Genomic DNA, 13,793 nt, shown 5'->3' on the forward strand with positions numbered 1-13,793 from the left:
GTTAAGATAAATTATATAACAAAAATTGAGAAAGATGGAAAGAATTTGCTGAAACAATTAATTAAATTAGAATACAAAAAGGGAGGTGTGAGGAGGTCGATGAAACAAGTAAATGAAAGATAAAGATATGGAACATTGGATGTGTGTTTTGTTTTTGTTTTTTTCTGCTGTATTGTTGCATTGTTTTTTATGCTTTTTCTTTTATGTATTGTAATGTATGTCTTGTCAAATTTTTTGTTGTTTTCTTTTCTTCTTTTTTCTGTAATTCTTAAATTTCTAATAAATATCATTTAAAAAAAAAGACAATCAGGACATGAATGCAACAGCACTCTCCCATATTTGTAATTGCTAGCAACCCCCTGCAACGAAGGAATCTCAACTAAAACATCCCTCACAGATGGCCATCCAACCTCTGCTTAAAAACCTCCAAGGAAGGAGAGTCCACCACCTTCCAAAGGAGTCCTTTCCACTGTCAAACTTGAGAGCTCTGGCATGTACTGGAGCTAAACCAATAAAGGCCCTTAACTTGCGTTGGATCTTGCCTATTTTGTATCTCCTATTGTGAGGTTGCACCACTGCCCCTCACCCTCAGATGTTGTTGGACTTTTATGATCAGGGATGATGAGAGTCGGAGTCTCAATAGCATCTAGAGTCATTAAATAGATACTAAGTAGGCCACCTTGAATGGCCATCTTTCAGGGATTTTTAAATCATGATTCCTGCACTGTAGGGGCTTGGACTAGATGACCCTTTGGGTCCCTCCCAACCCTACAATTCTGTGTTTCTATTTCCCCCAGCAGTTTGGGGGAGCTGAATTGCAAAAGTCCATCTCCAGCTCACCCTTCATTACACCATGACCAACACAGTAGAACCCTTTCCAGCAGAACAAGGTGAAACTGAGTGGCAGTGGCATTTGATCTTGCCATCTTCCTCAAATTGCCATTCAGGCATGGATGAGCTTAGGGTTGCTCTGGGTGTTTGTAATTCTCGTGCTGTAGCTTCCTTTTTTCCGCAGGCTGGAGAGCATGTTTGGAAACTGTGTCAGGTTGCGTTTCTCTCCAGTGCTGTAAAGTACATCTATATTACAGCCCTTGGGCAACGTCTCTTCCTACCTGAAAAATGTGTCTTCCCTGTTCTCACACAATAGAGTAATTGCATACTGAAGTAGTGGATGAACAGTAATACAGCACTGGGGCTTTTTGCCCCCTTCCTTCCATTAGCCACTTTCCTTTCTGTGAATATGGCAGAGTGACTGTGGGTGGAGGAAGGACCGTCTACTATGGACCTGGGATGTGCTGGGTGCTCATTCAGAAGGTGGGGCTACAGCTCAGGGACAGGACACTTGCCTTGCATGTAGAAGGGGCCGGCGTGATTCTCCAGCATCTCCAGTTAAAGGATCAGAGAACAGGAGAGGTGCAATCTTCTTTCTGCCAGAGGCCCCAGAGAGCTGATGGCAACCAACATGGTCAATACTGGGCTTGGCTGACAAATCATCTCACCTCCTGCAAGGCATCTCATGGTGCTGCTGTGCCAATGGAATAGTTCTGTTTCAAGGTTCTATGATTGGACTAATGTGTAGAGGCAGTGGTGCACAGCATTGGGAAGTCAGGTCAGCAGTGCAGGACCCCCCCAAAAAAAAAAACCCCTGGCTATTTCTGCCCTCACAGACACAGAAGAAAGGGTTCCCAGTGTCGTGACTCCTCATCTTTGGGGGATGCTGCTGAGAATTTGGCTTGGGAAGAGGAACTGCCCTCAAGGCTGGCCTCAGATGCCCCTGCCAATGCAGAAACGCTGGTGCAAGGAGAGCCCATCATATCGGTAACCCTCTGGCCTTCTCTGACTGGTAAACAACATACAGCTTTTGAATTCAGAATCTCAGTTAATAGGTCGTTCAGGTTAGTTCTGGCAGATTCCTGCCCATGTGGAAATTGTTGCCAATGAGACTGACGGCAGATCAGGCTGCTAAGTAAGCATTGGGACATAAGGATATTGGCAGTGGAAGTCAGAAGGAGTAAGCATCAAAGACAGTGAGAAAGACAGGTCTCTTGAACAACAGGAGAGATTTTCATATTTTCAATCTGCAAGGGCAACTGAAACATGTCAGTCTGTTTAGCATGTTGACCGGACTCTGTGCTCTTCAGAATAGTTTAAGGTCGGGAGGATTGACACAGAATCTCTGCACTGTTTGTAGGGTGGAGGAAACAGCTGAAAACATAGCATTTAATTAATTAATTAAAACTTTTATGCTGCCTGATTCTAAAAAAGTCCAGTGCTGAAATCACATTTGGGCTCTGCAGCTATGGTCTTAGAACGAAGGGTCAAGACATTAAGACATTTAGGAATGGCGCCTGAATTAGGTCAAGCAAATAGTGAGGACCCAAAACCTGCGTGATGGATCAGCCAGCTGCAAAAATTAGATGACAGGAACCTGGAAATGTGTGCTTCTGCTGTAACCAACTCATTTCCTAAGAGTAGCTGGCCTCCATAAGATCTACCAGTAAATTTGTAACATTTGTTTAGTTGTCACCTGGAGACAAATTTGGAGTAGTTCAACAATATTTCTGTTTGTTAGAAATAGTTATTTCTTGGGGATTGGGAAGTCTTCAGATGGAGTGCTCTGCTCCCTGTTTTCAGAGGCATTGGGCAAAAGGAAGTACATTTTTCATCTACTCATTGTCAGCATGAAAGGGAGATTGCGCTGCAAGAAATGTCTGTGATTGTACAAGTAGATGTCTCTCTTTCTCACGTTATGAAAGTAAGCACATGAGCCCATATACAGCATCTACAGTAAATAAATGAATGTAGAATATTAAGCAAGTGCTGTAGAGAACCTGGGGGGGGGGGGGTTGGCCATTGTCGTCAAATTCACATCATGCATCCAAAGCGCTATGATACCACTTTAAACAATCATGGCTTCCCCAAAGAATCCTGGGGACCATAGTTCGTTAAGGTTGGTAGCAGTTCTTATAGGAGATGCCAATGACCCACCCCCAGAGCTATAATCCTGGGGTGTTTAACAGTCAGTTTCTTTTACCAAGAAACTCTGAGAATTGTAGCTCTGGGAGAGGAATAGGGGTCTCCTAACAAGGCGGAGGACAGGGGGAGAGTATATGTTATTGTGGCCCTCTCCTTTTGCACTGTTGGGGAGGAAGAAGATGAACAAGGGAAGTTTGTGGATCTCTGGATTGCCAAGTCTTTCTGTGGGTAATTAACAGGTCACTCTCCATCTCTTTTCTCCAGATCACCTTTTTCATGCTCTTGTCAGCGGTCTGTGTGATGCTCAACTTGGCAGGTTCCATCCTCTCCTGCCAGAATGCTCAGCTGGTCAATTCCTTGGAAGGATGTCAACTGGTGAGTAATGAAAAAACACATTATATTTTCTTTTGAAACAAATACTGATTTGAAAACCTATAAAATAAAAATTACAGGAAGAAACTGAGATTTTTAAAATAAAACTGCAAAGCTTGGTGGTCATTTATTGGGAGTGATTGTCAAAACTTAAAGGTGAGCTCCTCCCAAGGGTCTATTACCATGCCATCACAGACCTTTCATAACAGCTACCTGGGTTGCTTCTAAGGAGAATATCCATGCAAGGATGGCTGTTGGTGGACTGAGGAGATTCTATTCATTCAGTGCAATTCTGCAGCCACCCAATGCATACAAAAATTGCACAGTCTTTCCTCTCTCACAATGACACACAAAAATGTAGGGAAATTTGTATGAATTTTGAAGGATGGTTGTGCTTTGATCTGCATATTATTTCTCAGAGGGGCAAATTAGGCATGTTCATATTTGAATGTGAACTGAAGCAAATCAGGCAAACTTTAAGACAACTGATCCAATAAATTCCAAAACTTGATAATAGAGAAAGGACACCAAGGAATAGCCAGTGACCCCAGATAGGCAACAAGGATGGAGAATCATAGCACTGGAAAGAACCTTGAAAGTCTAGAGCATCCAGTGACCCTTCAGATATTGTGGCCTACAACTCCCATCATCCCTGACCATTGGCCACGCTGACTGGGTCTGATGGGAGCTGGAGTCCAATAACAGCTGGAGGCCATGTTGGCTTCTGCTGATCTAGTGCAGGATCTGCAATGCTGGGGTCGGCTAGTACAGCATCCTTGAAAGACGGCTATCCAGCTTTCCTTCCATTGTCAAACGGTTCTTTCTTTATTGAAGTCTTGTCAAGTGTATAGGTGAAATCTGCTCCCTTGCACTTCCCATGCATTACTTGCCCTCTGGAGCAAAAGGGAACTACTGTGCTCCAACTTGTATGCAGCAACCCTTCAGATATTTGGAGAGAGCTATCGTCTCTTTCTTGGACCTTCTCTTCTCCACGCTTAATGCACCCAACTCTTCTGAGTGTTCTTCATAGGACTTGGTTTCCAGGTGGGGGTGAGAGCTGAATTTCATGTACTGATGTGAACTCTGCAGTATGCTATGACTGCAGGCTTTTGGTAGTTCAAATTTCTGTATAGTCCAGTTTCAAATTTAATTTCTTATTGTGGGGAGGGGAGACCAGGGAAGCTACATATTTATCATTCCAGTGGCAAATGAGACACCCAGCCGTGGGTGAAAACATGCAGATGCTTAAAGAGATGTTGCAAACATGATTGCAGTTTAATCAGGGGTCTGCTTGGTCTTTAAATTTAATGAGATGTATAAATTGGTAGGATGAAGCCGTCGGAAGTGCAATCCAGCGGGGTAAACTCTGAAGAGGAAATAATGCTGATGAAATTGCAAAATAAATCAAGACAATTGTGTTACGGCTTCTTTTCTGAACACAGAGTGGTAAAAATTAGCTTTGGAGGGCAGTTTTATTGATTCTGACTCAACAATGGCAACCCAAAACACAATTAATGCCTTCTTATAGTTGCAAATGGGAAATCAGGGATATTAAACCCAAGGAAATATTAGTTGCTTTGCACTATAAAATCTGGTTATCCCTTTTCCATTTCCCTCTATTTATAATTTTAATTAAAAGAGGACCCCCTTACAGCATTTCCTCTCTTGCATCTGTCTGCTTGCTTTTTATGCCAACAGGCATATTTGTTCTCCTGGAGACTTGATGTCACTCCACAAATGGAGATGGTGCTTCCCATTAAGATGCACAGCATTCACTCAGGGCAATCAGGTCTGTGTTTATTTAAGACAATTTAGTAGTGTGAATGCAGCTTTTTAAGATCTAGTAATCCAAACAGAGAGATAGAATACTTTTCTCCACATTTTGCATTTCAGTTGGACGATTTTGTTACTCTTGTTCATGCAGCTGTTCTTAAAAGGATTCAAAAGATAAATGGCAATGGTTTTTCCTGTTCCTAGACTGGCATGTGTAACAGAGACTTGGTTGGATGAAGCAGATGGGCCTGTTCTTGCCGCTGCTTGTCCACCAGGTTTCTCTTACGCACAGCAACCCAGGTCACGTGGGCGGGGAGGGGGGGTACAGTGATTTTTAGGAAGATTAGCTTGCACCAGGCATCCTATTAGGAAGACCCAGTTTTCTGAGTGCATGTCCTGGAAGTTGGGCAATAGGGACAGTACAAGATTCCCTTTGGTGTACTTACCTCCCCACTGCACCAAGGATTCTCTACCTGAGCTGCTTCAGGTCGTGGCGGATGATTTTAACATCCATGCCGACACACCCTTACAAAGGGGCCACTCAGGACTTTGTGGAAAGCATGTCCTCCATGGGGCTGTCCCTGAATAAGTTTGGCCCAACTCATAGTCGTGGACATGCCTTATACCTGGTGTTCACCTCTACGGATGTGGGTGATCTGACGCTAAGTAAAAGTGAAAGAAAAGAAGTGCCATGGTCAGATCACTTCCTGGTGCAACTGGACTTCTCTGTGTCCCTTCCCCTCTGCAGGGAGGTGGGACCGATTCGGATGGTCTGCCCCCGCCACTTAATGGATCCAAATGGTTTCCAGAGAGTGGTAGGGGATGTTTTATCCCATGCTGATGGCCTTTCAGCTGATTCCCTGGTGGCCCGCTGGAATGTGGAGTTAACCAGGGCTATCGACTGTCTGGCTCCAAAGCGCCCTCTCCGATTGCCCTGTGGTTTTCACTGGAGCAGAGGGCGATGAAACAATCGCTGAGATGGCTAGAATACAGGTGGCGGAAAACTCACTCTTAATTGGAACAGACATGGGTTAGAGCTCAGCGTCAAGGCTACCAAGTGGCAATAGCAATGGTGAAGAGGATCTTCTTCACCACCTCTATTGCATCTTCAGAAAACAGCAGCAGGAGACTCTTTCAAGTGGTTCACAGTTTAATGGAACCACCTTTCCATCAGGGCCTGGTAAGGATCCCAAGATCTCCTGCAATGATTTTGCAAAGTTTTTTGCAGATTAAGGCGCTCAGATTTGGAAAGAGATAGACTCCACCGTGGGAGAAGGGCCAGGGCGGGAGAGTGCTAAAGTCTTGTCTAGTCAGGTTGCATGGGATTAATTCCAATCTTTTACCTCCGAGGATGTGACCAGGCAGACAACCATCTGTCTCCTTGATCCTTGCCCATCCTGGCTCATAAAAGTAAGCCAGGAAGGTCTGGGCGGTGGACTCTGTAGGGTGGTGAATGCTTCCCTCTGTGAGGGAGCCTTCCCAGGTCCACTGAAAGAGGCGGTTATTAAACCATTTTTTTAAAAAAAAAAACATCTTTGGAATCGTCCAAAATGGCCAACTATCACCCAGTCTCAAATCTTCCATTCTTGGGCAAGGTGATTGAGCAGGTGGTTGCTGAACAAGTCCAGGTACACCTGGAGGATGCAGACCATTAGGATCCCTTCCAGTTGGGATTCAGGCCTCATCATGGGACTGAAACTGCCTTGGTCGAGCTGGTCAGTGATCTTGGGCAGGCTAGGGACAAAGGGTGTAAACAGTTTCCTAGTTCTGCTTGATCTCTCAGCGGCCTTTGATACCATCGACCACAACATCCTTCTGGAGCATATAGAGGGTCTGGGAGCTGGGGGCACTGTTATACAGTGGTTCCGCTCCTTCTTCCTGGGCCGTGTCCAGAAGGTGGGGGGGATGAATGTTCAGACCCCTGGGCTCTCACTTGTGGGGTGCCTTAGGGTTCCCTCCTCTCCCCCATGCTTTTTAACATCTACACGAAGCCGCTGGGAGATATCTTCAGGGGGTTTGGGCTGGGTGTTCATCAGTATGTGGATGATACCCAGCTCTACCTCTCTTTTTAATCAGAACCAATGAAGGTCCTGTGTGAGTATCTGGAGCTGGTTGGAGGATGGCTAACAGATCGGGGTTGGATCCTGACAAGACAGAAGTACTGTTTTTGAGGGACAGGGGGTGGGCAAGGGTGGAGGACTCCCTGGTCCTGAATGGGGTAACTGTGCCCCTGAAGGACCAGGAGTGCAGACTGGGAGTCATTTTGTCTCGCCAGAGTGGCACATGCTCTGGTTATCTCCTGCTTGGACTACTGCAATGTGCTCTGTGTGGGGCTACCTTTGAAACTGACCCAGAAACTACAACTAATCCAGAATGTGTCAACTAGACTGGTGACTAGGAGTGGCCACCAAGACAATATAACACCGGTCCTGAAAGGCCTACATTGGCTCCCAGTATGTTTCCGAGCACAATTCAAAGTGTTGCTGCTGATCTTTAAAGCCCTAAGCATCCTCGGCCCAGTATACCTGAAGGAGCATCTTTACCCCCATTGTTCAACCTGGACACTGGGGTCCACCTCCGAGGGCCTTCTGGCGGTTCTCTCACTGCGAGGTTACAGGGAACCAGGCAGAGGGCCTTCTCGGTAGTGGCGCTCGCCCTATGGAACATCCTCCCATCAGATGACAAGGAAATAATCAAAGATCTAACTTTTATAAGACATCTGAAGGCAGCCCTGTTTAGGGAAGTTTTTAATGTTTGATGTTTTATTGTGCTTTTAATTCTGTTGGGAACCACCCAGAGTGGCTGGGGAAACCCAGCCAGATGGGCAGGGTATAAATAAAAATACGGTATAAATAATAAATTATTGTTGTTGTTGTTGTTACTTTATGAACACATATTCTTGTATGTGACTACAGCAATTATAATACAAGCATCCCCCCACTTAGATCGGGGTTACGTTCCAGGCCCCCATGCATACTTGAAATTGCATAAAGTGGGGAGCACCCTCTAAAATGAGTAAAAAAAAAGAGTAAAAAGAAAAAAGAAAAGGAATCAAAATCCTAAGAAAGGAATAAAAATATCCTAACCGGAAATAAAAATGCAGGGCTAGGGTAGCTTCCTGGGGGAAGCCCTCCCTGGTCCAGGGCTCGTCTGTGGGCACTGCCATTTTCACCCTCCTCTGAGTTTGCACATCACAACAAAAAATAAAATATGGTCTTTTACAATTAAGGGGAAGGACCAAGCCAAGCCAAGCAAACTTGATGCAGCTGCGGTTGCCGTCTTGCAGAGCGGCAAGGCCAGGGACTGCTTCTCTCTCTCTCTCTCTCTCTCTCTCTCCTGCTCACGGCTCCGGCTCTCCGATGGCAGGGGGAGGTTGCTAGGGGGTGACACTCGACCAGGCTTTGGAGGAGCACCCTAAAAGTTGGCTCCGGCAGGGCTGCAAGCTACTGTGGCTGCTGGAGCTGGTGACTTTGGAGCGGGTCTGTTGGTTAGCTGGCAAGTAGTTAGCCTTGCCCCAGGTGCAAAAGAGCCGGGCACCAGTCCTGGATGTTGGAGTAGGTGGCCCGTTGGCGTACTCTAGCAGGCTCTTCTTGTGTTCTGGGGTCTTCTGCATGCCAGGCATTTACCCAGCCCCTGAGCTAGGGATAGTCCTCATAAGCTGCTGTCTGGGACTCTGGAGACTGAACTGGGAACTACCTGAGGCTGGGAGCCTGTTCCGTTCAGGTACAGAAAGAAATCAAAGTGCACAATGCCAGCCATCAGGCCTCGGGAATATTATGGGCCTGGTCCTCTTCCTTTGCCTGCCTACTATGTTGGACTCCACTCCCATCACCCCTGACCATTGGCAATGCAGCAGGGAAGGGTGTGCTAATACCCCAGAGGACAAGATCACACTTCAAAACGACCTTGACAGATTAGAGAACTGGGCCAAAACAAACAAGATGAACTTTAACAGGGAGAAATGCAAAGTATTGCACTTGGGCAAAAAAAATGAGAGGCATAAATACAAGATGGGTGACACCTGGCTTGAGAGCAGTACATGTGAAAAGGATCTAGGAGTCTTGGTTGACCACAAACTTGACATGAGCCAACAGTGTGACGCGGCAGCTAAAAAAGCCAATGCAATTCTGGGCTGCATCAATAGGAGTATAGCATCTAGATCAAGGGAAGCAATAGTGCCACTGTATTCTGCTCTGGCCAGACCTCACCTGGAGTACTGTGTCCAGTTCTGGGCACCACAGTTCAAGAAGGACACTGACAAACTGGAACGTGTCCAGAGGAGGGCAACCAAAATGGTCAAAGGCCTGGAAACGATGCCTTATGAGGAACGGCTAAGGGAGCTGGGCATGTTTAGCCTGGAGAAGAGGAGGTTAAGGGGTGATATGATAGCCATGTTCAAATATATAAAAGGATGTCACATAGAGGAGGGAGAAAGGTTGTTTTCTGCTGCTCCAGAGAAGCGGACACGGAGCAATGGATCCAAACTACAAGAAAGAAGATTCCACCTAAACATTAGGAAGAACTTCCTGACAGTAAGAGCTGTTTGACAGTGGAATTTGCTGCCAAGGAGTGTGGTGGAGTCTCCTAATTTGGAGGTCTTTAAGCAGAGGCTTGACAACCATATGTCAGGAGTGCTCTGATGGTGTTTCCTGCTTGGCAGGGGGTTGGACTCGATGGCCCTTGTGGTCTCTTCCAACTCTATGATTCTATGATTCTAAGGATGAGAGCTGTAATTGAAAACATCCAGAGGGCTCCAAGTTGGGGAAGACGCCTTCCTTTGTATAGCAGATAGGTAGATTCACCTTTAAATGCAAACCAAATCTAATTCCTCCCCATCCCTCCCCCACTCTGAATATTGGAATCCTGTGCACACTGAAAATGCTTGAAATTACCCTTGTTCATCTTTTCCCCTCATGCTGCCCCTCACTCTTTGCCCTGGCCTTTCACCTCACCTCCTTTACACTTAAAATATTTCTTTTTCTGCATGTGAATATTCAGTTTTTAAGGAAAGAAAGAATTTTTATAAAGTTTTCTTGCCTTTCTAGTCTCATCCAGTATACTTTGCTCCCCCCCTTCTCTGAAATTATTCCTGCCAGCATCCCCCTCTCCTTTCCACTCATTGAATACCAATGACTCTGATTTATGAGAGACTCTGTAGGGGTGGATGAGCGCTGCTAAATTAATTTGCAAATGAGCTCTAGTTTGCTTTATGACTTAGTTCAATCTTCAAATTATATTTTTCTTTCCCTTTATTCTGTGAAGGATGGACAACTTAATATTCTTTTTTTAAAATAATATTTATTACTTTTCCAACAATTTAAACACAACAAAACAAAACAAAAAAGACAATACAATACAAAAACACTACATAACACTAACACATTAAACTAAGAAAACAAAACAAAAACTGTTTAAAACACATCAAACAATTTCAATATCTTATCTTTCATTCACTTATTTCAACAACTTCCTCACACCTCCCTTTTTGTATTCCACTTCTGTTAATTGTTTCAGCAATTCCTTTCCATCTTCCTCTGTTTTCTATCCTATAATTATCTTGAAACATTCTAACCTTATTTTTTCCTTTAATACTCTATTAATCTATTTATACTTAGTTCCTTATAACATTTCTACTAAAGCCATATAACTTCATTCCAACATTCTTCTAACATTCATTAATTTTACAGTATTTCTGTAAATAGTCTTTAAACTTTTTCCAGTCTTCTTCCACCGACTCTTCTCCCTGGTCTCGGATTCTGCCAGTCATTTCCGCCAGTTCCATATAGTCCATCAACTTCATCTGCCATTCTTCCCGGGTGGGTAAATCTTGTGTCTTCCAATACTTCGCGATGAGTATTCTTGCTGCTGTAGTTGCATACATAAAAAAAGTTCTATCCTTCTTTGGCACCAATTGGCTGACCATGCCCAGGAGAAAGGCCTCTGGTTTCTTCAGGAAGGTATATTTGAATACCTTTTTCATTTCTTTATAAATCATCTCCCAGAATGTCTTAATCCTTGGGCATGTCCACCAAAGGTGAAAGAATGTACCTTCAGTCTCATTACATTTCCAACATTTATTGTCGGGCAAATGGTAAATTTTTGCAAGCTTGACTGGTGTCATGTACCACCTATAAATCATTTTCATTAAATTTTCTCTTAAGGCATTGCATGCCGTGAATTTAATACCTGTGGTCCATAACTGTTCCCAGTCAGCCATCATTATGTTATGTCCAACATCTTGTGCCCATTTAATCATAGCGGATTTCACCATTTCATCCTGAGTGTTCCATTTCAACAGCAAGTTATACATTCATGACAAATTCTTGATTTTTGGATCTAGCAATTCTGTTTCCAATTTTGATTTTTCCACCTGGAAACCAACTTTTTTGTCCAAATTGTATGCCTCCATTATTTGATAATAATGGAGCCAATCTCGCACTTTGTTTTTCAATTTTTCTTTCTTTTTTTTTAAAAAAAATATTTTTATTGCAAATTTCAAACAGAAAAAAATCACCAAACATATACAATCCCTTCACCAAGAAATAACAAACAAAGAAAAACATACGTGAACAAAAACACAAACCTAAAAAAAAAAAGAAATCATGACTGTTCATAACACATTTTTTCATACCTAACTGGACTTCCTCACATCTCCCTTCCCTGCATTCTCAATAATAAAGTTATAAACAGCAATTTATTACCTTGTTTCAGTTCTTAATTTCTCAAATATTATGTCTCAGACTTCAAATAATTTTTATCCAATACTTATCAGCTTAATTCAAACATAATATTACTTCAGATTTCGTCTTTTTCTTAAACACCACTTAGTCTCATATGTCTTTCAGCTAGGTTGCTGGTACCATATTCTTTTTAGTCGTGCAATTTCTTAGCATTCATACAGTTTATGCTATTTTTGTAAATAGTCCTTAAATTTTTTCCAGTCCTCTTCCATTGTCTCTTCTCCCAAGTCTCGAATTCTGCCAGTCATTTCGGCCAGCTCCATATAGTCTAACAGTTGCGTCTGCCATTCTTCCAGTGTGGGCAAATCTTGTGTCTTCCAATATTTTGCGATGAGTATTCTTGCTGCTGTAACTGCGTACATAAAAAAAAATTCTGTCCTTCTTTAACACTTTCTGGCCGACAATGCCCAAGAGGAAGGCCTCTGGTTTCTTGGGAAAGGTATACTTAAATACCTTTTTTAACTCATTATAAATCATTTCCCAGAAGGCCTTCACTTTTGGACAGGTCCACCAGAGGTGAAAGAATGTCCCTTCAGTCTCCTTACATTTCCAACATTTATTATCATGCAAATGGTATATTTTTGCAAGCTTGACTGGGGTCATGTATATCATTTTCATAATATTTTCTTTCAAGGCATTACATGCTGTGATCTTCACACCGGTGGTCCATAACCGTTCCCAGTCGGCAAACATAATGTTGTACCCAATATCTTGAGCCCATTTTATCATGGCTAATTTAACTGTTTCATCTTGAGTGTTCCATTTTAACAGCAAGTTATACATTTTTGAGAGTACTTTAGTTTTTGGTTCTAACATTTCTGTTTCTAATTTCGATTTTTCCACCTGGAAACCTATCTTTTTGTCCGAATTAAAAACCTCTTTAATTTGAGCATAGTGTAGCCAATCTCGCACCTTATCCTTTAGTTTCTCCAAGCTCTGCAACCTCCAAGTATCTCCATTTTTTTTCTATTATTTCCCAATACTTCGGCCATACGGCCTCCATATTGAGTCTTTTCCGAGCCTTAGCTTCCATTGGTGATAGCCACCTTGGGGTCTTATTTTCTAATAAGTCTTTGTACTTTGTCCAGACATTAAATATTGCTTTCCTGATAATATGGTTCTTGAAAGCTTTGTGAACCTTTACCTTGTCGTACCACAAATAAGCATGACATCCAAAAGCATTGTTAAACCCTTCCAGATCCAGGACATCAGTGTTCTCGAAAAGTAGCCAATCTTTCATCCAGCAGAAAGCTGCAGCTTCATAGTATAACCTTAAGTCCGGCAGGGCAAACCCCCCTCTTTCCTTTGCATCAGTTAATATTTTAAATTTTATTCTGGGCTTTTTGCCCTGCCAGACAAACTTAGAAATATCTTTCTGTCACTTTCCAAAACATTCCACTCTGTCCACAATCTGTAGGGTCTGAAACAAAAATAACATCTTAGGCAACACATTCATCTTAATAGCAGCGATTCGGCCCAACAAGGAAAGCTTCAATCTTGACCAAGTTTCTAAGTCTTTTTTAATTTCTGACCAACACTTTTCAAAATTGTCCTTAAATAAATTCAAGTTTTTGGCAGTCAAATTAACCCCTAGGTATTTCACCTTTTTAACCACATTTAAATCTGTCTCTTTCTGAAACCTTTCTGATTCCAAAGGTGTCAATTTTTTCCCCAAAACCTTGGTTTTTTGCTTATTTAATTTAAATCCCGCCACCCGACCAAACTCATGAATCAATTCTAAAACTCTTTTCGTACTAGATTCCGGCTCCTGTAGTGTTAAAACCAGGTCATCTGCAAAAGCTTTAAGTTTGTACTGTTTAACTCCGACCTGTATCCCTTCAACCAACCGATCCCCTCTGATCAGTGTTTTTCAATTTTTCAAAGCTCTGCAATTTTATTCTGTCTCCATCTTGTTCCAGAATTTCCCAATAT

The 13,793-nt window shown here is 43.0% G+C and overlaps 1 protein-coding gene across 2 annotated transcripts in view; it reads left to right on the forward strand.

The window, feature by feature from the left end:
• The window catches only part of ENTREP2 (endosomal transmembrane epsin interactor 2), a 214,368-nt gene that overhangs the window by 146,336 nt on the left and 54,239 nt on the right, over nucleotides 1–13,793 (forward strand). For both annotated transcript variants that reach the window (XM_081170598.1, XM_081170597.1), the window contains exon 3: nucleotides 3,241–3,351. In XM_081170598.1, the coding sequence (XP_081026724.1) occupies nucleotides 3,241–3,351 (111 nt within the window). The remainder of the gene's footprint in view (nucleotides 1–3,240; nucleotides 3,352–13,793) is intronic.

Source organism: Podarcis bocagei (genome assembly GCF_964188305.1).
Source record: "Podarcis bocagei genome assembly, chromosome: 14".
Classification (NCBI taxonomy): Eukaryota; Metazoa; Chordata; class Lepidosauria; order Squamata; family Lacertidae; genus Podarcis; species Podarcis bocagei.